Below are 25,840 nucleotides of genomic sequence, written 5' to 3'. Positions count from 1 at the left end.
GGGGGGGGTTCTCGCTGCCGCCGCCACTCGCGCCGTCCCCTCCGCGCAGCGCCGGGCCCGGCCTCCCGCCTTGCGGCCCGCCCTGCCCGCAGGCCCCTCTGCTCCTCCGCAGGCTCCGCGCACACGCGCCGCCTCGGCTCGGCTCGCCGCGCCGCCGGTTGCGTGCCCGTTGCGCGGGGAACACCAGAAGCAGTAAGCAAAACGCAGACTGAAGCGGTACCGTAACCTTAACCTGTTCCAGTAAATCCCAGCGTGCCCCCTTGGGGTCTGCTTCGGCCCTTTATAATGTACTGTGTAAGGTCTTGCTGGTGTCTAGCTAAGCTGTTCTCTTTCGGTATTAGAGAATATATTTAAGGACCGATATATTCTCTATTATTTCCCCCCATGCCTGGAATTCCAGTTTAAAAGAGTTTGTCCAGATTAAGGTTTTTGGACAGGGAAGTTTTGCAGACAAGGTGTCTCTTCCTTCAAAATCACTTGATGCTAATACCGCTGCTGTGGAGATGATGGGTGCAGCAGGCGACACTGAATGCAGAAATTGGAGTATTTCTACATGGAGCCTGGGCACACTTGGGATCATTTTACAACAAGAGAATAGATCATTGAAAGTAAAGGAAATTAAAGATGTCACACATATATTAACCCACTGAAGTTACATGTGGCAACTTTAATGAGCTAACACCAATAATGCTTTGTAGCCAGCAAAATGCCATTGGGAATGTACTGATAATTCATAGGGTTTTCAAGTGTTGGGTTTATCTTTGAATTCTGTGAAGGATGTATTGGCAGCTCTACCTCACTTCAGTCAGTGCCATTGGACGTGATTTGATCCATATGAAGACATGGGATATCGGTCTGTTGGTTTGTATATAATGCATGTTGTTGTGCTTAAGTACTAAAAACTCCTTTGACATAATTGCTGCTTCCATTTTCTTAAATACTTCTTATTATACACTTAATTTTAAGAAGGGCTTAAGTCTTTCTTTGCATATATCTGATTTTAAATAAAATTATGATTGATGTAGTCAGTCCATCTGTGTAAAAAAACAATGTACTCTGATTTTCTAGCGTGCACCTTATCAAATAGTTTAAAAGCATAGCAGAAATGTAGGCCGTTTCAGTGATGCCAACATTTAATTGCCTGCTGTGCACCTTATGTCTTCTCTTCTTCCCACTTACTTTGTTCGTGCTGTATCACACTAGTCGCACACTGGATGAGTGTAGATCCCTTGGCATGTGCAGTTGCCTGAACTGTCAAGCATGGAAGAATCACCAGCATTTGCACATCTTGAATAATCTGCAAGCTAAGGTAGCTTAATGGAGAGGGTGCTGAAGCCAGAACTTGGAAGATTTTCCTGTACCGCATAAGGAACTGAAAGAAGTCAGTGCGCTGTCTGTGCACAGAGGTGCTTTGTGAAGGTGGTACACGTTCAGTTCGTTAGTGCGAGCTATGTAGGGATGGTATGTGTCTATTGTACATGTAATATTCAGGGAATATTATTAGCCTGTAATTATCCTATAGAATTTGTTACAGTCCTCTGATAAACTCAGTTTGACTTGGTCAGGTTTCAGGATTTTCACAAAAGTGGCAAAGGAACATCCTGGCAAGGCTCAAATCCCAAAGCATGGGGATGTACGAGTTCGTTTTTTTTCACTTCCTAAGGAACTGCAATTACCACATCTGCAGATCTTTCATAATAATAACATTTCAGTTGGCTGACTGATTTTGACCGAATCTGGCAGAAGACAGAGTATTTTTCTGTGAGTTTAGTGAAAATTAGTGGGTGGAATCAGCAGTCCGACCTGAATGGCTTAATTCCTTCAGGCAAGGCAGGAAGGAGAGCTCAGCTTTTATTGGCGGGTGGTAGGGGGGGAGAGGAGGGCAGTAGTGAAGTGGCATAAAATCATATATTTCTAGCTTGCTAATCAGTGTATGTGTAGCTTTAAAAAAAAAATCGCAGTGCATATTTTATTGATGAGCTGTGATAGATTTATTGAGTCCAATGGGATTAATTGTTTACCACTGGGAATACAGGGTTCACATTTTGACAGTCAGTAATTTCCAAGAGTTAGTAATTTGAATGGGTGTCCCAGATTTGTTTTGTTACCTAACATTAGTATTTTGCATAGTGCTTAATCTTCAGCCTTGTATTAAACTTGATTGATTAAACTTTTGATTCAAAAGCAAATCATGTTTTTTCATAGAAAATGCAAATAAACCATCTTATATTTCCAGATATGAAGAAAAATAATAACTTCATGTGGTCTCTGCAAAAGGCATTTGCAGAAAGCAAAGTAGCAAGTTTTCTGCGTAGGCTGTGCTGGTTTCCATTTGTTTTAAATTTGTGTCTGGGACAAAGATAATGGATTTGGGATATGCAGTAATCTCAGTCTCTGAAATCCTTTCTGGTTAAGCAAAGCAAGGTCACCAAAGAGTAAAAATAAATGTACTGTGTTAGAGTTGGCATAATATTTATTTGTCATATACACAATATTTAGCTGAGTAAATAAATTTTGATTGAAGCACTCCTGTTATTTTTATTCTTTGTTATTTCTCATCTCCTACCTTTCTCATTTCTCATGCATTTCCTCTTCCAGTTTCCAGACCTTCCAACAGTTAAAATTCGTAGTGCTGTAGAATACTGAGGGAAATACCGAGTCTCTGTAGGACAGCCATTTTGAGTTATGTGCTCTTGATCTATTGTTTTCCTCCAAAGAGATCTTTGAATACATTACGTAGGTCCAATACTAAATTTGCAAATGCATTTTGTCTCTTTTCTCTACCCTTTTCTACATTTGTCAGAAGAAAATGTAATCTAAACTCAGGAAGAAAGAGAAAAAGATACAATTACATGCTAATGATAAGAAATTAGTTATTTTGATGTTATTTTCATGAATCAATGGCTGCAGCATGTACTCAGCTGTTCCCTAATGAGATGACTGAGGTTAAATAGACTAGATCTCCCTTAGTTATAATAATAATTGCCTGTTATGCACCATTTGTCGTCTTTTCTTCCCACTTACTTTGTTCATGATCCGTATATTGTGTTTTAAATCAAGATCATAATTGTTTTAATGTGTGGGGAGGGTGAGGCAGAACTGTAAATTTAAAACACAAAGAAAATGCAAAGTAGGAGAAGATGTGCTTATTAGAAGCACTACCTTTGACTCATTTGGTTAGTTTTGCATTTGCATGTTAAAAGAATCTCAAATTAACATGTTATCTGAAGAAAATGAGCAAGTAGCAGACAGTGAGACGGAGGTAGCTTTCTAATGGGGTGTTTTTAGATGCTTGATGGATTGTTTGAGCTGCCCACTAGTGCAGCTGATCCACAGCTCTTACTCTCTTTATATTACTATACTTGGCACTTCAGCTGTTTCTCCTCTAGTTTCTTGCAATACTTACGCTGTACGCTAATGAGAACTCTTGAGTACTCCTCCACCATTTAGCAATGTGCTGGGTATGCTTTGACTTTTGGCTGAACTGTGCTGAAAATGGGTTGGCAGCAGCAATGTGGACAAGAGTGCTAACACAAAGTCTCCTTTATAGGCAGAGGTGTTTCTTGTCCTCACACCCTCTAACTTCTACTGATCTCTGCTTTGGTGAGTTATCTTGAGGCCAGGAGTATAGTCTGCCAAAGCAAGAGTAAGGCAGTGCCCCAGGATACCTCTCTTATGTGTGCAAGCCCAAACTGGCACTGCTACCGTCCTCCTGCCTCATATCCTTCCAGAGCTGGGACCAGCACCAGCCCCTCTCCCCATTCCCGTTCACTGCAGTCGCTACCAGGGATTCACTCTGCCTGCAAGAGGTAAGGTTTGCTGGGGTACAGTAAGGGGTTCAGTAACCCCCAAACCTCTGAGGAAAAAGAAAGAATGTCCCATTCTTAGGTAAATTATTTTTGCCAGCAAGATGCAGGCAATACTTGGCTGTCACAAATTATGGATGGAGAAAATGTAAAGGGTGTACCTGGCCACTTTTTTTTTTTTCCCCTTAATATTTCTGTGAAGAGCTATTGCACCACTCTTCCATTGCTTGTTGGTCTGTGGTTCTGCCTGTGGGTCTCCCTGACAAACTGCCGTCATGTCCTTTGCCATAATTGTCCCCTCAGTTGTGATCTTGCACCTTCAGGGCCTATCTGGTCTGGTGCTTTGGTACTCCATATGGACAAGCACTTAGGTGCTGTCCACACCTGTCCCCTACAGCCACCAAAGAGGTGGAGCAGTGCCCTCCACACCTGTCCCCTACAGACAGTGGGCATGAGATGACAAATTTGCTTGCAGTTCAATCACAGGAAAATTATACTTACAAAAAACGTGTTCATTCTTTGGACTAGGCTTGTTCAGTCAGTAATTCTGAGATGGCTAAGGAGTGGTATTAGCAAGATTACACTGGTTGCCTTCTCTCCATTTAAAGTTATTGAGGTTTGTTTTCATAATGAGGCACCTGAAGTTGCCAGTTCCCAAGGAGTGTGGCCTTGCAGACTTGCTAATACATCTCAAACATTCAACTTTGTGAACAACAAGTAGAATGTTTCATGCTGACTTTGGGTATGACTTTCTGTGTTGAGATCATTTTAATCTTTTCTATTTGATATCTGCTTAGTCTTTCTGTTTAGACATCTGGACAAAGATGCAGATGACAGAGAGAAGGGTGTTTTCCCAGTCTGGCTTGTGATTAAATCCCTCAATAGCACATGAAGTCTGAATATATTTATTTGCTGGGGCACAGTGATACCTGTAGAGGACAGGAAAGGTTGCCTTTCCCCTGCTGCAACTTCATTTGGAAGGGCTCTTTGCACAGATGGTGGAGGGCAGCGCAGACAACAAAGTAATCCTGACGATGCCCCTATGCCTGGTACTAAACTGACCCGGTGCTGCGATATTGGGCCTTGAGACAGTGACGGCACGCTCGGTGCAGGGCTGGAGGGAAGTAAGGCTCCCTGGGGCACTGCGGTCATCAGACAGGGCTTCGTGTGTCCAACCCAGCAAAGACTAAGGAGCATTTGTGCTGGTGAAGGCCGGCACCCTGAGCGCCGCTGTGTCCTAGGAGGAGATTTCTTGCTTGCCTCGGGAGGCGGATGCTGCCGTCCTGACACACGCAGCTCCCCGTGTGCTGCTGTGCCTGTCTCGTCAGTGAGCACAGATCACAGGCGCCAAGGGAGAGCTCAGGCTGTTCATGCACGGAAAAATGGACCTTCAGCAGGAGGCAGAAAGGGGATGCTTTCATTGCTGTGTTTTTAAATCCACCCTTCCCATGTCTGCATTGCCTGCCATTAGGAGGTCTGGTTAGTAGTTTGGACAAGCCCTTCTAAATTTTCTTTTTTTGAAAATTTGAATTTGGTTTGAGAAACAAATCTGGTGCAATGTCAATCACTGGAAATAAAAAGATGCAAAGAAGAGGGAATTTTTAACACCATCAAAATATTGTTCAAAAATTTGTTCTTTATTGCTACACTAACTGTGCTGATTTACTCAGGGATACTCTGTATTTCCCTATGTTGCTGCCTGTCAATTTACAAACAAGGTTATCATCTCTGCCTGCCAAATTTCTTCTGTAATCTTGTAACATAAGCAAACAGATAAAAATAAGCATAATTAATAATTACAGAGTATTTACTGTCCAAAAATCTTCAGCAGGAGAACTTTCTCAGAAGAATATGAATATAATAGAATATATTGTATATTCTATACCACACATAGTAAGAACATACATCATTTTCAAAAATTAGTGACTAAAGTTAGGTTACCTAGCTGGCTTTTTAGGCAGATCCAAATGGCCTGACTATCAAAGGTGTTTAGCAATAACTCACTGGAAAATTAAAATCAAGCCAAGAAAAACAAGAAACCAGGAAAAAATCTAGTAGCCCGGCTCATGAAAATAGCTTGTAAACGCTCACAGCATTTAAATACTAATGAATCTCTCACTATTGATTAAATAAAAGTAACAGTGCATCCTTTTGTTTTGTTTTCTTAAGATCAGGACGTTTCTTTGAGGAAATGGATGTGTCTTCTCAAAAATACCCAGTCAAAAAACGAGTGAAAATCCATCCCAACACAGTAACAGTGAAATATACTTCTCATTATCCCCAACCAGGAGAAGAGGGAGATGAGGATGGTAATGAAGATACTGGAGTATTTATGGAGGACAATCCTAAGAAAAGATTACTGAATGATGGGAAAAAGAAAGAAAGGACCTTTTTTGGTACAATAGACACCCAGCTTCAGCCAGCGCAACTGCCAAAACGCAATGAGACTGGGCAATTCCAAAATTTTCCTGCAGGAAGTATCCTGCAGTCAAGAAAAACTTGGGTAGTCCTTTTTGGATCTGCTGTGGCTCACGGATGTGTGGCTCTAATAACAAGATTGATTTCCGATCGTTCCAAAGTGCCATCCCTAGAGTTAATTTTCATCCGTTCAGTCTTACAGGTGCTGTCTGTTACAGTTGTGTGTTATTACCATGAGCCTCCCTTTGGCCCCAAAGGGTATAGACTGCGGCTCTTCTTCTATGGTGTCTGCAATGTTATCTCCATTACCTGTGCTTATACTGCCTTCTCTATAGTTCCCCCCAGTAATGGGACCATCATGTGGAGGGCTACCACTACAGTGTTCAGTGCCATTTTGGCTTTTTTACTACTAGATGAAGGAATGGCTTACATAGACATAATTACTGTAGTTGGCAGCGTGTTTGGTGTTTGTCTGGTCATGATCCCCAACATTGTGAGCGAGGAAAACTCTTTGCTGAGCACCTGGAAGGAAGCCTTTGGCTATACCATGACCGTGATGGCAGGCTTGACCACTGCTCTCTCCATGATAGTCTACAGGTCGATCAAAGATAATATCAGCATGTGGACAGCACTGTTCACCTTTAGTTGGACGGGAACAGTGTGGGGAGCATCCACCATGTTTTTCCTTCAAGAGCCAATCGTCCCACTGGATGGAGAAACCTGGAGCTATCTCCTTGCCATCTGCTTGTGCTCCACAGCAGCCTTCCTGGGGGTCTACTACGCCCTGAGCAAGTTCCACCCTGCTCTGGTCAGCACCGTACAGCACTTGGAGATAGTCATCGCCATGGTCCTGCAGCTCATCGTGCTGCGAATCTTTCCAAGTGCTTATGATCTTGTCGGTGGAGCAGTTATTTTGGTTAGTGTTTTTTTCCTTGCGTGTTATAAATTGTCCTGGAAGAATTTAGGGAGACAAGATTATCAAGAGATTCTGGATTCTTCCATTAAATGAATTCCAATTTTGCTGTCCAATCCTGGTGTGTGGCCGTGTAAAAGTAATATTTCAACTCTGTTTGTTCTAGAGTAATCGTCAGGTTCTGTCTCCACTGTTTAAATTCACAGCTGATGTAGCAATGTTGGTGTTTCCAGAGTTGCATGACAGGTGAATTTGTTCTAGTGTGTAAAATCCCTGACATTTTTTGACATATGAGAAAAGTATATATGTCTCCAGCATGTAGGGTATGTGAGCAGAAGTGTAGGCTGGCCTACAGAAGTGCAGGCCAGGTCATAGGCATTTTCCTCCTCACCTTCCCTGGATAAGACAATACAGAGACAGAGGGATTCACTAGTGACTCTCATTCCCATGTACTGTGATAGTAGGAAAATGAACACTAAAAGCATTAAAACAGTGAACCAGAGGGTTCAAATCCCATGTAACACTTCCTGTGTGTTGACTGTAATATTTTAAATGAAGTAATGCCAATATTTCTGTGGTTTTAACTTGCATTTCATGTGTGTATACAGAGAAAAGAATAAATCAGTAAAGCTTTTTGTGCTCTGTGGTTAAATTTCTATCTGAATCTAGATCACCTGCAGGGGAAAAAGCTCCAAAAACTGGAACTCTGGCTGAAGGACAGTTGGCCACAGCTGTGAGAGAAAGGTCCCTGAGAACTAGAAGATCTAGCAGGCAGGCAGCCATCACCTGTGCAGACCGTACGAGGACTGTTCTGCCAGCAATCACCCGCAGGCTGCGTCATGTTGCGTGGAGCACAAGGTAGGAGGAACTTGTACAAAACAGAAGCAAAGATCCCTTCTAATAATAGATTGCAAGGACATGGCTTCAACCACTTTCCCTAGAATGGTTTGAAAAGTCCCCACCTGGTCTTGATGGAGATATTTTGTTTTAAATTCAGAGTAAGATCAAAGACAGGTTTAAAGGAGCCTAGAATTTGAAAAAGGCTAGCAGGATTGTCAAAACAGGCTTGAGATGACTTTCCCTAAAGATTTTTTCCAATGCAAAAAATAGTAGTTTCCTATAAAACTCTTAAAAACACCATCAAACAGATGCTTAAAATAATTTGCTGTAACAAACCTCTGGATAGGAATAAGCATCAGGCTAATTTCTCTGCTCCACATTAGAGCTGTCATCATAATTAGAGGAAGGAGACAGCTAAAAGGAAATAGGATTAAGTGTCTCCACTGTCCATTTTCAGGAATGTATCTTTCCTCTCGCTGAAGACTGTAGTGCTCCAAAATACTCATCTGCAACCTTGATTTGGCCCACGATGGCAGTTACAAATTGGAAACAGAGTCCCAGAATATTTCTCTTTACTGCTTTTCATCCAATAAAAATGAAATACAGACCCCTCAAGCTTCAAGGCACCTCATGAGAAAAAAAGGGGAAAGTACCCTGTTTACATCAGCCCAGGAAACGCTAAGCCCAGGCCCAGGAGAGCTGTGCACGCAGAGGGCACAGGCTGTTGGCTCTGGAGACATGTGCCTGCAGAAGGGCCCAGGGATTTACTGGGGCGTTGGCAAAGAAGAGCCCTGCTTTACCCCCCAGCAGCATTGCAGACCCAACCCTATTTCCAGAAGGCAGAGAGAGGAGGAAGGCAGGCTCCATTTCTGGTAGGGGTTTTTTCAAGGAGAGAATAGGGAAGGCAGCAGCTCCTCCAACTTTCTTTGAGGATAAAGAGTGTCTGTCTCCACCTGGGAAAGGACAGCCAGAGGTGGGGCTTTACAACATCAAAGATGCTGTTTCAGCCAGCTGATCTCAGTACAGTACCTACAGCTGGACTGGGTTGGAGGTAGGGCACCAGGGAGCTCACATATGCCATGATTTAGACATAGATCTATAGGGAGAGGAAGTTCTAGCTATACAGATAAATAAAGCTTATCCAGAGAGCTGCGTGTCTGTAGGGAGAGACAGATAGGCAGCTAGGCACTTAGAGGGAGACAGGTATGTAGGCAGGTAGAGAATTAAGTAGGTAGATAGGCGAGTGGGTACGTAGAGAAGTGGATGGATAGGCAGGTACCTGGGGAGGTAGGCAGGGAGAGAAGGGGCGGATGAGCGGGTGATAGGGCAGAGGGGTAGGCAGGTTGATACGTGGGTGGGTAGACGGACAGAGACACAGCAAGGCGGACACACAGACGATGTGTGCTGTGTGTCTTGGGAGAAGGCTGCCCTAGGAGCAGGGACCAAAGCATAAGCCCATCTGCCAGCTGTCTTTTCCCTGCCCCTCCACAGCTCGCTCGCTGCTCACTGCAGAATTTACAGCTCTCAAGGAAAGATTTACACCAAATTGGGAATGTGATTGAATTCAAAAGAGTTATCACGAAAATCCTAAGGAACTCCATTGCAAAGATTAATTGTCACTGGATGATGATCAACAGATTTGGAGGCACATGATTGCATTTAGAGAGTCAAAGAATGAATGTCCTTGCAAAGGAAAAAAGAGGGTGGAAGTTTATCCGGACTGTGCCAGGATCTGAAGGTGTATGTAGCATCTGAAAGGGCATTGGACACTCCAGGGTAGTTCGTATCTCATTTGCATGGCTCGCCATCCCGATACCTTTCACCACCCAGTCTCATAGCTGGATCATCTCCAAAATGCTACAGAGTTAAAAGAGAGCTGTTCAGTTTTACAGACAGGGAGAGGGGCAGAGGAATATTGCAGGCCTCTGTCAGGCCATACCGCTTTGGGTGTGCTTCTGACAAAGCTTCAGGGGTCTCTGTGATGTGATGTGCAACGTGACCCACGTCCTTTGTGCCCCCCAGGGGCGCCCATGCAGCTGGTCTCCCTGGGGCCGAGTCCTCCTCATCCCGCCGTCCCCTTCTCTCCCCTCTTGCCCCCGTGCTTCCCCCTCAGCCATACACAGCGCTGCCTCTCGCAGAGCCCGTTGAGCTGGTGGGGAAATGCAGCCGCAACAGCAATGAGAAGGGCCCTCGGGCACTGTGGCTGTGACCCCACCAGCCTCTCCCTCCCCAACCGTGGCCCCGTTTGTACCCTCAGCCCTCACCAGGATGAGTCTTAGGCATTTGCTTGGGGCTGCCACTGGAAGCATGGGTCTAACCCAGGTCATCCTCCTGCCACGAGAAATTAAGCACTCTCATAGCTCTGGGGTTGCGATCCCTGACAGGGCAAGGGGGTTGCTGCCACGCAAGTATCCCAGGCCTTGGCTGGAGCTGGCAGGCACTTACTCCTCTGGCAGTAACTTCAGCAGGTTTGGTTCTTTTTGCTTCTCTGCGGATTTAGGGTTCTCATCCTTTTCCCACTTCTGCTTAATCTTCTCCTTCAGCCCTTGGTCATATGCCTTTCTCTTGATGAGGGTGGGCGTACTCTCCCCGAGAGAGCAGGGTTTCTGCAGGGCAGAGAGACTCTTAGGCACAGCACCACAGCTCGACAGTGCTGCTTTCCCTGCTGCAGACCCCACAGGTGACTCTGGCAAGGGACACTGCAGTAGCAGCTGGACAATCAAACATGTCACCTCACCGCAGTCCCTGGTGGTGGGGTGGTGCGGTCTGGCCAGGGTTTCACTGCAATTCCCAGCCAGCCCCTCTGCTCCCCTCCTGTGCAAGGGTATGCAATTGCCATTTGTAGGAGCTAAGAGGAATTCTCCAGCGGGGTTTGGCAAGCCAGACCAGCTGATCCTAACGATCTCTTCTGGCCTCCAGTTGCAACATGAGCATTCGTGTTCATGACCCCCACTTGCCTCTCCAACAACTGACACCCTAGAAATATATTTTGGTCATGAGGAGATCCAGTTTCACATATTTCTTTGCCTGCCCCGTATGCTTCTGAATATCACATYTCCAGCTTTGACAAGGAAGCGACCAGGGTGGAAATTCACTTTTCCTCTCCAAAAAGGTTTCTTACCAAATGTTCTGCGCTCTGTAAAAGCTTCCTCCATCTTTTGAGATCAGCCACTCCTGGAGTATAGCCATATTCTTCCTCTGGAACCACTTTTTCTAAAAGAGGTTTCAACTGTTACGCAAGAAAAAAAAATAGATTGCATTTGAGACTGAGGTGTGAGCAGTGAGCAGTGGAGATATCACTGAACAGCCTAACAGGCATCTAATGACTGTAAAGCCATTCTCAGGACAGTCAGCCGGAAATGCTGCTTTTTTTCCAGCCCACAGAAACACTAAAGGCTTAGTCTCCTGTTCACTGGAGGCAACATTTTTTTAAGTCAGTGCGCTTGGGTCCTAGCACTTTAGTTAAAAATCAGACTGACAAAACCCTCMAGGGTTTATGGTTACAAATAGTACTCCTGGTCATGCTAACATATAGCTAGTAAAGAGAAAGACCAGCTGGAGCTGTGTCCCTGCAGACAGTCCCTGCAGGACAGGACTGGCCCAAGCCATTCGGCTGGGAAAGCTTGTGTCCAGCTTCCAGTGGGGGCACCGCAGGCAGAAACTGCCTCAGCTCCAGGCAGGGATGATCCGCCGTGTCGTCTCCCCAGCAGACTGTGAGTTTGTCCCGCGGCACACGTGGATGGCAGACAGCTGTCAGCACCCTGCAGCCTCAYAGCAGCAGTGCTGCTGTGGCCTGGGGACTTGAGATACTTTCAAACCGCAGTCCTCAGCTGAGAGAAAGGCTGTTTTTCCGCATGCTTTAAAATGCTGCCAGTACCTTGGCCATCCACTGCTCTTCCTTTTCTCTCCTAGCTAGTATGGCTGCCAGGTCTGCTCTTTCTCTCTGGCACCTGTCTTCGTCCCAGGTTGCCCAGCGGTTTTTTTGGTCCCACGGGGTAGGCAGGTATTGTAGCTCCTGGAGGGCCACAGAGACGCATCAGTATGCGAGATCAGCCTCCTCTGCTGGGGCTTGGTTTCTCTCTCACCCTCTCTCCTGCCCCTTGCCTTCAGCCTTTCTGGCAGCAATATTTAGCTCCTAGGCTGTTACAAGCGCAACAGAATGGCCATTCTCTGCTGAGCAACCATCTGAATAATCAATGACCTGAAAAAAACCTCTGTTTTCAATCCCACAAAAGCTTAACAGGTAACGTTTCTGTGAAAAACAGTGCCCAATACATCTGTTTCATGAGGCCGAAGAAATACCTCATATACTGCAAAAAAGAGACAGTAACTTTAATCTTTTAAAGTAACATTCAAAAGGAGCAATTTAATGTTCACATGAACACGTACTGAAGGGTCTTTTAAGAATCAATATCCATGACTGTGCTTTTCTGCAATTAACTGCAACACAGTAATTGCACCAATCCCTATCGTGCAAGCCCTACCTTTCGTGCTCTGTTGTGACCTTCATTAACAGCTCGAGGTTGGTCATCAGGAGTGTGTTTGCTCTGAACTTTCTTGTCCTTCTGGGAGCTCTCCAGCATTGCTAGTGGCCGGCTAAAAGGACACACCTGGATGAGTTTGTCTGAGCACACGAGGGGTTAGTTCTGCATCCCGTCCTCACCAGCCATGCGCCTGCTTGCGCAGCAGAGGCAGCTCTGCTGGAGAGCCACGTGGAGTCTGATTGCCGTGCTCAAATAAAAAGAGAATGAAAGGCCCTGAGCTGTGACATGCAGGTGTGGCACGATGTTCCCCAAGGGCAAGCCAGGATGCCCAGATCAGAGCCCTCTTCTTATGGACCAAGGAGAGTCACACTGTTGTTTAAATGACAGGCTCCAGGACATCCTGTCACCCCCTCCTGCCCAGTGCATTGAAGACTGCTGGGTGGGCAAAAAGCTGTGTGTTCAGGGTTAGAAAATGGACTGTTACAGGGGGAGACTGTCAAAGGAGAAAGTGATCAAGTCCTGCCATTTCTCCATCTTCAGCATGTCTCTTGAGCCTGCCACAAAAGCAGCTTTGGTATAAAAGAGGAGGCTTCTTGTGAATGAAATGAACAACATAAACATATGTATATAAACATATATATATATACACACATATACATAAATAAACAAACAGTGAAAACAGACCCTGCTCTGCCTCCTCAGACAGGACAATTGCCCTGTGGAGCAGCATCCTTGGAGTTAAAACAGAGACCTCAAATGTGTTTGATCCTGTTGGAGTCAGCTCTCCCTTCCCCACCGGAGCAGTCCTGCGCATGGATCAGTGCTCAGACACCAATGTCGTCAAGGAGCAGTTAGGAGAGCCCTTGGACCCCCGCTCCTGCTCATGAAACTGCAACAGTTTGATGGAAATAAGCACCATTCCCATCAAAAAAAAGAAACAACACAAGAGTCCCACAAACCAGGTACCCACTTGCCATGCAGAAAGAGCATGCACCTCCCTGGGAGCCGTGTGAACACCTCTCCACGTTAATCCATCCAGGGAGCCCAAAGTCCACAAGGACTCACCCACAGGCACAAGAGCACAGCGTCCCCCTCCACTGTTTTGCCAAGAGACTCACCTGGCAGAAGGCTCTCTTCTCTCCTCCCTTTTTTGCTCTGTCAGCTTGACTGAAGAAATCCTCTCCTGGCCAAGGAGGTGCTTTCCAAGAAGGCTCGCTGTAAGCAGGAACCAGGCAGCCTCAGCAGAGCAGTGCATTTGTGATGATTCAGACAAGGACACACAGACCTGCTCAGGCCTCTTCTGAAAATGCCTGAGACAGCAACTCTGCTTCCCTGGTGGTCTTGTCTCCTAGGGGGCCCTGGACCCTTTCTGAAGCTGGCTCTCATCCAGCCCTTCATTTCTGCAGTGCAAACTTATTCCCTGCAGTGTTATTTCTTGACTGCTTTCTTCACCCTTATTCTGCAGGGGGGAGCTAGCTAGGAGATGTTGGTGACCCAAGAAAGTCTGGAATTTGGAGTTATAATTTCACAGGAAGAGAACAGTTTCTTGGATCTTTGTCCTGATGGCATATCCACAAGTGCACTCCTTTGGCACACTGCCCCCAAAGACATGCTTTTGGTGAAGATGATGGGTCATTAAAAGAGAAGAGCTGGAATTCTGACTTCCAAAATGACATTAAGCTTTGGCGCAGCTCAGATCCAGATGATTTTTCCCCATCAGATTAAAAGAAATTGGTTCCATGAGCTACGCCAACCCCTCCATTTCTTACAGCTCAAGGTAGAATTTGCTATTCAGTTTGCAGAGGGATTTTCTCTGCTTGTGACACTGGAGCTCAGTGGGTAAATGTAACTCAGAGGTATCAACTGCCTGTGGAGTGCTGGGCTGTCCTGAGATCTTGTGGCCTAAGGAGTCGCTGCAAGTTGCATCATGGATAAATAGAGTCACAAGAGGCATGTTTGACTGTACCGTGCATTGCATCGCAACCTCAGCTCTCATCCCCAGCAGAACAGCTGAAAGGAAAACCTACCACTCTCTGTCAGGAGCCAGCTCTTACTTTACCTTTTCCGGCAATCTTCTCATCAACCGTTTCTTTCCCCGCCTTCTTTCCCTGGGTGGGCTTTACAATTCTTTTTCTGGGAGTTTTCCAGAATGGTGGTCTACACACCCGCTTTATCTCCAACCTAGAAACAAGAAGAGGCACCACCTGGAATAAAGGGTGCCACATTCCCTTTGCAGCTTGCACTAACCACCAGGGCACAGAGGTGTGCTGGAGCTTCTCTAAAGGCCACAGCACAGGCAGCATCCTCAGGGCCGAGGAGTCCCCGTTAGTCTGTTCCAGCGCATTGCCAGCTTTTTGGGGAGAAAGTTTACCCTAACACAAATCCTCCTTGGGGACCATCTGTCGTCTTTCAGGAAGAGTGCACATAGGAAACAGACTCTTGTCTTTTTTCCTCTACTTTTCCAAGATCATTTTAACAGAGCTCTGCAGAGCCTCAATGGACACAGGCTTCCACTTTGAGAAGTCGCTCCCATCATTTACTCAGGTCTTACAGAAGATAGGGAAATGTCACAAAAGCATGACTTGTATGGATCTGGTCTTTGATCCAYCTTCTGAGAGACGCTCTCCATGCTTCATCCACACATCCTCCAACCTCAGCACACAGGGAACATCTCCATCGCCACCACACAGGGACTAAGACACTGTTCAATGGGTCAGCCGCAGGCGACAAAAGCAAACATACTCACCTTGGAAACATGAAGATACCTGCATCGCTGTCATCACTCTGAGGAACAGTGGCTTCCCTGTCCGTTATGACCGAATCCTTTGTCACTGGATCCTGCAATGGTGAGAGTGACGTGTGAGATGGTGCCAAGGATGTGATCTTTCTGCTCACAGAGGCAGGCAGCCTTTCTGCTGCTCAGAGGTGGAGTGGTCCCTCTGCAACCCTCTAACTCAGGACTTTTTCAACACCAAAGCCTCGTTCCGACGAGGAGGTGCTGCACAGCAAGGAGTTGAGAGTGCGTAATAAACTGCCAGGCTTTTTGCAAAGGCAAGAATCAAGATGCTCAGCCAGGAGAGCAGTTCTTTACTATTGGAGAAACCCTCAGAGGCCGGTGCAGGGGAAGGCGGTGGATTAGCCAGGTTTGACCCAGGGCAGCTCTTCTGAGTGTCACTGATACACTAAGCAGTGGGAAGAGCTCTATGGAGACTTTGCAGTGTTGTAGCCCACATGACTGCATAGATCACAGCTGGCCAAGAGAGACCAATTCACAAGTGCTGTGAGAGCATTTCTAAGGATTTCAAATGCAGAGAAGTAGTAGGAAACCGAAAAACTTACACGGAGAAGAGCTTCTGCCAGGGTCCCAGTCTGATCTAGAGTTTCAAGGAACTCTTTGTAAAATCTCATCCGCACTCTGTTTTCTCGGATAACGAGAACACCAATGTCTCTGAAAACAAAGTCCACATCGCATGCATATTCAAGAAAGCGAGACAGACAGATCAGGGTCTCCTCCATGCACTGCTCCACTGTCCTCTTGCGAAAGAAGGGCTCCAAATGCATCTTGTGGTGGTACACTGGCAGAATCATCACGTCCCCTGGGGCACCCCAAGAGAGCAAGAGTCACATACCCCATGACAGAGCAGACCAACGGGAAGTTTTGGCAGCTCCAGGCCCACAGGCAATTTGTGCTGCACTGCTGGCATCACCAGTGCCACACTACAGCTGCAGGATTGGCAGCACCAACCAGAAACTAGAGCTAACTCGATCACCAGTGGTGTTTTGTACCAGCTATTGCCTCCAGCTCTGTTTTGAGGCTGTCTCCAACTGGTCCCAACCCACTTTGAACTAGACTGAGTCTATAAAAGCCAGTCTGATCTCTGGTGTTTGCCTGCACATGGTCTGGTGTGATATAAATATGGATCAGCTTTAAATTGCCATTAGCCAGCAGTCACCACAACACCAACCAGGCATGAGTGGCTCGTTAAAGCCTTTCAAAGAGAGGGAGTTTAATTTTGTGGAGTGTTATTGAAAAGTTATTCTGAAAGGCTCCTTAGACACTGCTACTTGGTGGGCTGCTTGATTTGGATGAGCTGAAATTGTTCACGGATGTTAGGAAGGAAATCGGTGCTTGTAATCATCACTTAGGAGCAGCTCCTAGCACTCAGCCCTGAGGCAGCCCAAGGGGAAGCCAGGGTTTTCATCACTCCTTACCAGGAATGCATCTGTTAGTGTATTTGATCTGGTGAACCACTGCAACAGTTGTGGATAGATTAAATACGGGTCTCTGAACAGGAAGAAGGTCATTGTTCCTTGTTGGTAAATATTGTCTAACAACGAAGAATGTCCCGAGTCCATTGATTTTCACCCCCTAAGAAGAGAAGAACAAAAAGAAAAAAAATCACAGTACTTTTTCAGATGGAAAACCTGATCCATTGCACTCAGTGGCCAAGGGCCTGCTGAAGCCATCAGGGCTGGTGGGGAGGAACAGGGTGCAAGCCTTACCCTGTTCAGCAGTAGGTGTCGTTGAATGTACTCAGCCACACCGTTCCAGATACTGACAATATCTGGAAAGCAAGTGAGAGGCAGGTCATGCTCTGCATCAGTGAGCTCAGCCCCTTGACTGGTGAGGTGGCAGGGTAATCACCTCCCCAGCCCCCTGAATCGAGGCGCAGCGTTGAGTCTTGGACTTCCAGCTGTCAGTTTTATTGAGAGCCCAGTCACGGTCTGGAGCTGAAACAGAGACCTGAGATGTGTTTTGGCCAAGGGGATCCTGTGGCTGATATCCAAAATGGGGAGGTATTTGGAGTTCAGAGCTATGCTGCCAATTGGGAGGTGCAAGAAGTTGCAGTGGGAAGAGCCCAGAGGCAGCGGCTGGGATCCTGGCAGACGGCAATCGCAGTAGATGAAAATTCAAAGGCTTCATTCCTATCATTGGGCTCCCAGGCAGTCTCTCTGCAGCCCAGCAGGAGCTGCAGGACACCTTGGCCTTCTGGAAACAGGCTCAAGAGATGCCCACGTCTCTCCATGTTTGGCCCCTGCACACACAGCCTGGGCACTGCCCCGAGCAGCTCCAGCTCCTTCCCCCAGCCTGGAGCTCGGGGTGGGCCAATCCTCTCCTCAAGGCAAGGACGAGTCCCGGGCACCAGAGCCTTCTTCTGCGTGGTGCCACAGCAAGGCCTTACCCTCCTGCTGGAGCTCCATGAGCATCGGGTACTGGTGCAGCTGGTACCGCCTGTAGAGAGCATCCCAGCGTGTCACCATCACTGCCTCACTCAGGGATGGTGCCTGCAGCTGAGAGTGACCAGGGAACCCCCCTCTCCTCCTGCCCCAACCACCCCAGCAGGCCCCAGTCCTGCTGCCCCGCTCCTGGCCTGCAGCCCCTCCAGCATGCTGTAGGGAGGAGCTGCGCCTGCCCAGGCCTTGCGGGACATGTGGAGAGGGCTGGTGGCACTGCAGACCAGGGAGCCATCGCCATGGCAAGGGAACGTCCCATTGTGACCCCCACCAGGTGACAGCCCCGGCCACATTTGCCATATGACAGAAGGGGAGCCCTGGGGTTAAAAATGGTGGTGGTGGAGGTGGGTGTCACTGGGCAGAGCTTCTCCAGCCCTCACTGCCAAGGAGGTGTGTGAAGCACCAGGGCCCGAGGACAGGGGCATGATGGCACCTTATCTGCAGGGGAGCAACCAGAGTTAGCACGTCAGTCCTCAGCAGGGAGCAGGACCTGTCCAAACCCACTGGGTTACTTTTCCCTCTCCCTCCTCCGCTTGCTTTTTGCTTTCAGTCTGACATCGTGTATAAACCCAAATCACACAGGCCCTTGATCTGCAGTGTAAACGAACCCCCTGCACCACATCAGCAGAACAGATGGAGACTCAAAGACAGAAATCCTGCCAGCAAAGGCACCAGCTGCCTGGTTTTGCCTTACAAAACCACCTGAACCGTCTCTAATGCAAGTGCCGTTGGAGCTAGAAGGAAAGGCTCCAGATCGCAGATGTAATGGGGCCCATGAGGTGGGTTTGGCTCTGTCCCACATGCCAGCCAGGGGCTGTGGACATCTCCCTGTTCCAGCTCACCTGGATCCTGCACAGAGCCTCTGTTCTGAGACAGGAGCATTTTCTGAGGGAAGAAGCATCAAATGATCCCAACCAGTCCTGCTTCCCCCAAAACACCATGGAAAAGGCATTTTACTTTGGAAAAAGCCACAGCAGTGGCATCCACTTTTATTCCTATGAACACCCAGGGAGACCAGACTCCCCAACATCAGTCAGCCCAGCCGGCAATGCTCCTAATGTGCGTGACGCTTGAGTCCTCCTATGTCAGTGATCAGAGYGACCGCCTTGGCCAAGCAGGCGCAACACATTTCCTCCGACGTTGGCACACAGTTAGCGCAGTCCCCGCAACTCTTTTCTTTAGGGGCACCTGCAGTTTGCGACAGGAGCTCTGCTCGCTGAAATATAGCTAAGCTGGCCTAACAGCATGTTGCTGCTGAAACGGGTGATGCTGCTTCCTCCTCCTGCCACCACCAGCCATCATTTCCCTGACGTCCGATCCACAATCACAAACTGCAGGCTGCGTCAGTTCAGCTGGGTGATCAGGTGGAAGATTAATCCTGCCAAAATATTTAGCCAGAATTGACTCAGTCTGATGCCATACGGTTGCTAGATCAGATGCAGGGTTGGGGGGGCCTGTCCTGTCGGCAGTGGCTTGCTGTTCGCTTGGCTACCGCCTTGCCCCCCTGCAGCTAGCAGAAAGGGGACAGCTGCTCTAACCAGGTTGTTTTGGTCTCTCTTTTGCACGGAGGCAGCCAGCACACAGGGGCATAATCCCGTCCCAAGAACCTGGGCGATGGCCACCGAGCGATTCCCTGGGCCTAAGGGGCTCAGTCCTGGTCCAGCTGCGCCACGGCCTGCACGAGGTCCTGCACAACCAGATCCACATCTGCCCGGGTCGTGTCTCGCCCCACGCTCAGCCGCAAGGCGTTCTGCGCCACGTCGTAGGGGATCCCACAGCTGAGCAGAATCGAGGAGGGCCTGCAACACAGACACAGAGGTGAGCAGGGTTTAACTCAAGGGCCGAGGAAGCACATGCATCACCCGAAAGCCTCACGGAAGGCATAAAAGGGAGCACATCTGTCCAGATGCACACCAGACCAAACCTGTCTCCCACACAGCAGCCTGACCGCTTTCTGAAGGCACCTGCTCCTGCTGGGCTCATTGTCCTGCAGTGGATCTGGCCCCTTCCCCTCCAGGGAGGAATCTCCTCGGTGTCCAGGGGTTGGCAGCTCTGCCATGTCTGTGCGGCATTTGCTCCAGACCAGCTCAAAAGCACCTACTGTCCCCACACGCTCCCAAAGGAGCTCTCTGAAGAGACTCCGCGTGGGCTTGAGCGGGTGAGCTAAGCACACACAAACGTAAGGCGGACTCTCTTCTAGCAGTAGCAGGAGTTGAGGGGCACCTCCAAGTTTAGGTGGCTCACCAGAGCCAGAAGGGGTATGATCCTTCCCAGCAGGACATCCGTGGTCACGCATTTCAGCTGTGTTCCCTGCAATAACCCTTCCTTTGCCACCCTTCAGCCCCTCTGAAAAGCTCTACACCTCTGTTGCTCCAGGCAGTGCTGCCCATGGCCACCCAGGGTCCCTTTCACTTGCCTGTTCCCCCCTCCCCGCCGCTCCCCTCTTGGGAGACAACCTGGGCCTGGCAAGGCCGGCTGCTTACCGATCCCCCTTCTCAGAGTGGCAGGCGGCCCCGACGCTGGCGAGAAGCGTCTTGCAGCGCGACAGCACCCTTCGCCCTGCAGCACACACAGGCACAGGTCTCCCAGCGCCCAGGCTATCGCCGAGGGCAGCCCACGGGGCGCTGCCTGCCTCTTCTATCTCCGTGCCCGAGCTGCAGCCAGCTGCCTGCGTGTCTCAGGCCTGCTGCAGGCTGTGCGAGGCAAGTGCTCGGCTCCACGGGGGCCGCCACAGGGCAGTGGTAGGGTGAGGGCGTGCAGGAGATGTATGGGCACAGCTACCTTGAAGGCCTGGGCCCAGGATGGAGAAGTTACAGGTGTTGCAGAGTCGCCTGGAGCCTGTAAACTTGCTGTTGAGGTGGATCCTCTGCTTCCTGAAGGAGGCCTGGAGAAATCGGAGGTCTGTCTGTGAACCACTCTGGGAGCGTGAGCAGCCCTGTTCTGGCAAAGAGGCAGCTGGGCCAGAGGGTCACGCTGACCCTGGCTCAAGGCCCTGGGGAAAACACACCTGGTTCCCCCTCGCAGATTCCTCTGTGTTGCCCCACTGACTACCCCCAGAGCCCCAGGTGAGGCGGACAACAGCCCAAGGGAGCGACTGTAGTCTGCCACAGTCCCCCAGCACCAGCGAGGAGATGGGGTGAGCAGCTGGGGCAGCTGCCAGGACCACGTACAGAGGAGATGTGAACCAGGGAGCTGGGCTCGTAGCACTAGGCTGAGGGAGGGATGGGCTGTGACTTCTTCCCACCCTAAAGCTGGAGTGGACAAGGGATGGCAAAAGGAAGATGGGTCTAAACATCTCCCTTCCCTGGTGCCCCAGCTCTTACCCAGCCTGGACTTAAGCACCTTTAGCCTGTTTTCTCCTCCCTCCTCCTTCGCTTCCACCTGTGTCTCTCCTGGCCCTCTCACCTGCCTGCCACTCTGCAAGCTGAGACCCAGGGAGGGGAGAAACCAATGGGAATCAGGTCTGCTCACCTCCAGCCTGGCCTCCAGGTAATCCCGAACATCCTGCATGTGAGCTTCATAGGCCTCCCAGTTCCTACTCACTAGCTCTGCAGCCTGAGGAGAAAAAACCCAGCCAGGCTCCATCAGCGACCCCCAGGCAGCCCCCTCCGTGCGCGGCCTCCTGGCATTGCCGGTGCAGCCCAGGAAGAGCCTCTGCCATTGCCAGGTCGCCCGCAGGCCCCGGCAGGCTGGAGGTGTCCTGTGCAGCACGTAAGCTGCGTGACTGCCCCGCTGCCAGGGGGGCTGCGTGGCACGGCCTGCACCGAGTGCTTCCGAGCTCTTCCTTTGACTGCTGCCGGAAACTCCTGTCTCCCTTCCTTGGGGTTTGTGCGTCCTCCTGCACCCACGGTCTGTCACTCCTAAAGACCTGGGAGTGCAGCAGGCTGGTTCCACCAGGCAGCAGCCCCAGGGAAACGCCCACGTCCCCCTGCTCACCCTTCGCCATCACCAACTCACTTTGCCAAGGCCGGCGATCATCGGCGTGTTCTCGGTGCTGGAAGGGAAGAGGGAGCAGTGACCTGTCATTTCTCTGGACCGGCGGACAGCGCAGCCCGCCTCTCTGGCCCACCATCCAGCCACCTTACCCTGGACGGAAATTCCTCTCCTGCCCCCCTCCAAAGAGCATGGGGTGCAGCGGGGTGGTGGTGCCGGGGCCACGCACGTACAGCGCACCGATCCGCGGGGCGTAGAACTGCGGGGACGAACGGCCACCCTGAACCAGGGGCCTGGGGTCCAAGGGCCCTCCAGCGCTGACCCCAGCCCGTCCCGCTTGCACAAGCTCCACAGCTGTCCTCAGCCCCCTCTGCGCGCTCTACGATCAAAGTCCTGCTCCCTGCTCAGGCGGCCCCAGCTTCTCACCAGGCGCTGCCAAACAGGTCTCCCCCGACCCGCAGGAGCCCCGTCACCCATCTTTGCCCAGCAGCAACCTTGGGGTCCAGGAGACTCGCAGCTCCTTGCTTGCGCCCCACCATGCTCTTGTGACAGACACCACAAGCCTGTCGCCATTCCAAACAGACGCGATGGTGTCAACACCCCAAGTGCCACCCTGACACACCCGCGGCTGCCATGGCCCAGCTCTGCTCTCAGCTCCACACCCTCTCTCCAGAGCTGGGTCAGCGCTGCATGGGGAGCACCTCAGCCCCAGCACTGGAAGAAGGAAGGGCCGGGTGGTGGCGCCTCCCAAAGTCCCACCAAAGTGCTGGGGCAGAGCTGGGATCAGCGGGTCCGAGGGCAGTGGAGAGAGGAGGAGGAAGTGCCGGGGAAGACGTTCCCAGAGTGGAAGCGAGGGCCGGGCGCCAGGGACAGGACCAGCCTCAGAGAGCAGCGATTAGATGAGGGTTGGGGGCAGTGAGAGGCCATCACCTTCAACTACAGCCCCCAAACCCTGCTGAGACCTTGTGCAGCTCATAGTATCACAGTACCGGTACCGTCATGGGGGAGACCGGTGGCACAGTACAGACCACTGATGGTGGCTGGGGAGAGTTAAGACTTGTCTTCAGAGTGTCACCCAGTGGGAAAACCTGGGCTGCTGAACAAGCATCTAGCACCCTAGATCCTCCACTACCCTGGGGGAGAGGAATGGGACACTGGGGCTGGGCCACATGAGAGCCATGGAGGACCTGCCCTTGATCCAGCCACCCCTTCCCTTGTGGGCCCCATTCACAGGGAGATGGACCCAAATCCCTCGCTCCCATCTCTCATGGGTAAGAGACTCCTGCTCCACAGCCCGAGCGGGGCCAGGCCAGGATCCTAGTGCCCTGCACAGAGCCGGTGGAGGGATGTGCTCCAGCCCATGTGCTTCTTGTCCAGACACAGCTGGATTTCTCCACCCTCACCCTTTGCCACTGCGTTTCCCGCAGCTGCCCTGATGTGGCCATGCTGCGGCAAGGCACCCGGGCACCGCAGCAGAGGAGATGTCCTGCAGGGAGGATGGCTTGCCGGGCCACATGAGCAGGGCTGTACCTTGTGTCCCACGATGGTGAGGTAATCCACCCCCAGCTCCTGCACATCCACACGTCCCTTGCCGATCATCTGTGCCGCGTCCGTGTGCACCAGGATCCTGGGCAGCGCCGCTGCTGCTCTCTTCTGATTGAGGGCCTGGATGCGCCGGCTCAGCTGTGGGACGGGCTGGCAGGAAGGAAGAGGGTCTGCGTCTGAGCGACCGTTTGTTCCCCCTTATCACACTCTTTTGCAAGGACGTCTCCCGGACACCTTCCTGCACGCTGCACGACCCCGTCTCATCCCACTTGCTGCCCCGTAGGCCACCAGCTCACCATGATGACGCCAGTCTCGTTGTTGGCCAGCATGACGGAAACCAGGCAGGTGGTTGGCCGGACCGCGGCAAGGACGTCGTCCGCCTCAGCCTGCCCGCTTCGTGCAGACACAGGCACGAGGGTGGCTTCTGCAAGCCGAGAAAAAAGCCCCAGGGATCAGCAGGCAGCCTGAGAGAGCCAGGGCAGCCCAGGGAGCAGGCAGGGAGAGAGCGCTCTGGCTCCTGGGGCGCCAGCGCTGGATGCCAGTGGGATAATGTGCCCAGCCGGTGGGAATGGCAGCACCGCACAGGGGGTTAGTACCCTTCCGAGGAGAAAAGGGGAACATCATGGAGTAAACAGGTCCCCGTCCTCCTCTGCCTTTCACATCTAGCACAGCAAAAATGCGAACGGACAAAATCCCCCTCTTTTACAACCACGAACTCGAGCCTGCAGCCAGATGCCCCCACCTGTACCCTGCCGGCAGCCTCCCTCCAGCCCTCCCCGGGCACCCGCTCACCCGCCAGGCCCTCTTTCACCAGGTGCTCCAGCGGCAGGCGCACGGAGTCGTGCTCCACGCTTGACGTCACGATGTGCGGAGTGGTCCCCGCTGCCCGTGGGCCACTGTCTCCAGGCCCGTCCCGGCCCTGCTCCCGGCTCTCTCGGAAGTGCCTCAGGGCGGTGTGGATCACCAGGTTGTTGGCCTGGGAAGAAGGCGGCAGAGGGAACATCAAGGCCAAGAGCCAATGCAGCACTCTTCCTCTCATTGCTCACTGCCTTGGAAGGAAATGAAGGGCACCAACAAGCCGGTCACGGCCAGACGCCCGGTGCCTGCTGGCGGCCGTGCCTTCAGTCAGAGCGGGAAGCTGGGGCATCGCCTGCACTCTCGGAGACAGCAGGGAGGCTGCGTGCCCCTCTCTGTATAGAAAACATGGCCAGTCACCTTCTCGGGTGCTCTCACCTCTGTGCCCCCTGAAGTAAAGATGATATCCTCTGGCCTTCCTCCCACCATCCTTGCCAAGCTCTCCCGGGCACTGATGATGATCTCCTTGGCCTTCCTACCTGGGAGACAAGGYGCAAGGAGCTCAGTTATGTGTCTGATGGACAGCAGCTAAAAGGCAGTTGTGCTAGGAGTTTGGTCCTGAACCAGAGAAGGCTGCAGGGCCTTAGTTAGGGTCCTTCATGCCCTTGTGAATCTGGACCCAAATAGACTTCCTGCAGCTTGGGGTTTTGCATGTGAGGTGGGGTTTTTCTCTATGTTTCTTAGGGTCCTCTGCACAAGTCTGGGTTGCAGCATGGGGAGAAGAGTGGAGTCAGGTGATGGTGGCAGTAGCCAGCCAGGTAACACACAGCCTCCACTGTCCCAGAGGTGTCCGCACGGTGAAGCGATGCCGCCAAAGGGCAGGCAGGAAATCCAGGCCCAGAAGCGTTAGTCCAACCCGGCATTCTGGGTCCGACCCAACCCAACACTGACCACGAGAGCCAACCTCAAACCCAGGAGCCGCTTGCCCCAAATCGCCCCCGAGGTTTCCGGCCACACGGGTGCTGTGTTCAGCCCGGCCAGAGCTGCGAGCCCAGCTCTGCGCTGTCCTCCCCACCCCCGGCTTCCCCCTACCTGCAGTATAGGAACTGCTGGGATTGCCCCAGGCCTCGCGCATGGCCTCCGACACAGCCTCCATCACCTCCRGGGCCACGGGCGTGGTGGCGTTGTAGTCCATATACACCTTCCTGCCAGGGAGGAGCGGGAGCGGCGTGAGCCGGAGAGCGCCGCTCGCCGCGGGGCCAGCCCACGCCGTATGGGCACGCGCCGCTGGGCCCCCGCCTGCCAGGTCCCGGGGGGCTGCGCAGAGCTCCTCCGGCAGCCCAGCAACCTCGCGCCCGCAGGCGAGGCGCTTCCGTTTTCCCAGCTGCGCCGCGCCACGCCACGCCGCGCCGCCGCAGCGCGGAGGGAAGGGGGAAGCGACGCTCACCGCTCTGCCGAGCCGTTTGCCACCTCTGCGCGCTCCCTGCCCGCGCCCAGCGGCTGCGCGGCCCTCCTGGCCGCCGGCCCCTGCATCCCGTGCGAGCTGGGGGGCCCGAGTCGGCGGCGGTGGCGGCGGGGGGACAGGGCCTGGGCGGTGTAGCCCCACGGGGAGGGCGGCGGCGGCGGCAGCGGGGAGGCCTGCGGCGCTCACACAGATCCTCCCTGGGCGGGTGTTTATGGAGGGCCCTGACCCTGGCTGCTGCCCTCGGCCTGGCCTGGCCTGGCCCAGCCCAGCCCCGGCAGCACGGCGCCGGCAGCAGCCCCGGGCGCTGCCCAATCAGCGCCCTCCCCGCCTCAGCCGCAGCACCCGGGCACCCGCCAATCAGCTCCCTGCTGGGCCACCGCCACTGACTCCCCGCGGGGAACACCCG

The 25,840-nt window shown here is 51.5% G+C and overlaps 3 protein-coding genes across 14 annotated transcripts; 1 reads left to right on the top strand and 2 right to left on the bottom strand.

Moving 5' to 3' along the window:
• Positions 1 to 146: 146 nt before the first annotated feature.
• SLC35G2 (solute carrier family 35 member G2) lies at positions 147 to 8,563 on the top strand. 10 transcript variants are annotated; one of them, XM_026075568.1, is made up of 4 exons: positions 147 to 3,809; positions 5,976 to 7,140; positions 7,807 to 7,995; positions 8,435 to 8,563. In XM_026075568.1, the coding sequence occupies exons 1-3, from the start codon at positions 3,676 to 3,678 to the stop codon at positions 7,849 to 7,851; spliced, it is 1,344 nt and encodes a 447-aa protein (XP_025931353.1). In that variant the 5' UTR covers positions 147 to 3,675; the 3' UTR covers positions 7,852 to 7,995; positions 8,435 to 8,563. The 10 variants fall into 10 exon arrangements, with proteins under 10 accessions (XP_025931353.1, XP_025931352.1, XP_025931350.1 ...); XM_026075567.1 differs by lacking the exons at positions 7,807 to 7,995; positions 8,435 to 8,563 and having other exon boundaries at positions 147 to 853; positions 3,551 to 3,809; positions 5,976 to 7,233; XM_026075565.1 differs by lacking the exons at positions 7,807 to 7,995; positions 8,435 to 8,563 and having other exon boundaries at positions 147 to 853; positions 1,204 to 3,809; positions 5,976 to 7,233.
• A 1,855-nt stretch (positions 8,564 to 10,418) lies between these two features.
• Positions 10,419 to 17,723, bottom strand: CCDC81 (coiled-coil domain containing 81). The gene is made up of 11 exons (XM_026075578.1): positions 17,645 to 17,723; positions 16,965 to 17,026; positions 16,674 to 16,830; positions 15,801 to 16,057; positions 15,208 to 15,299; positions 14,521 to 14,642; positions 13,580 to 13,676; positions 12,462 to 12,573; positions 11,855 to 11,992; positions 11,099 to 11,206; positions 10,419 to 10,583 (listed from the first exon to the last, which is right to left on the bottom strand). The coding sequence occupies exons 1-11, from the start codon at positions 17,721 to 17,723 to the stop codon at positions 10,419 to 10,421; spliced, it is 1,389 nt and encodes a 462-aa protein (XP_025931363.1).
• Positions 17,724 to 18,673: 950 nt separating this feature from the next.
• SCLY (selenocysteine lyase) lies at positions 18,674 to 25,775 on the bottom strand. 3 transcript variants are annotated; one of them, XM_026075575.1, is made up of 12 exons: positions 25,417 to 25,775; positions 25,062 to 25,174; positions 24,408 to 24,508; positions 23,967 to 24,150; positions 23,471 to 23,598; positions 23,160 to 23,324; positions 21,782 to 21,888; positions 21,654 to 21,690; positions 21,168 to 21,251; positions 20,478 to 20,580; positions 20,180 to 20,255; positions 18,674 to 19,495 (listed from the first exon to the last, which is right to left on the bottom strand). In XM_026075575.1, the coding sequence occupies exons 1-12, from the start codon at positions 25,500 to 25,502 to the stop codon at positions 19,345 to 19,347; spliced, it is 1,335 nt and encodes a 444-aa protein (XP_025931360.1). In that variant the 5' UTR covers positions 25,503 to 25,775; the 3' UTR covers positions 18,674 to 19,344. The 3 variants fall into 3 exon arrangements, 2 of the variants coding, with proteins under 2 accessions (XP_025931360.1, XP_025931362.1); XM_026075577.1 differs by lacking the exon at positions 25,417 to 25,775 and having other exon boundaries at positions 24,408 to 24,504; positions 25,062 to 25,134; XR_003255163.1 differs by lacking the exons at positions 18,674 to 19,495; positions 20,180 to 20,255; positions 21,782 to 21,888 and having other exon boundaries at positions 20,493 to 20,580; positions 21,168 to 21,690.
• Positions 25,776 to 25,840: the final 65 nt, after the last annotated feature.

This window comes from Apteryx rowi, unplaced genomic scaffold (assembly GCF_003343035.1).
Source record: "Apteryx rowi isolate R43461 unplaced genomic scaffold, aptRow1 scaffold_406, whole genome shotgun sequence".
NCBI classification, from domain to species: Eukaryota; Metazoa; Chordata; class Aves; order Apterygiformes; family Apterygidae; genus Apteryx; species Apteryx rowi.
The sequence above is the reverse complement of the archived record's forward strand: the minus strand, read 5'-3'. Positions and strand labels throughout refer to the sequence as shown.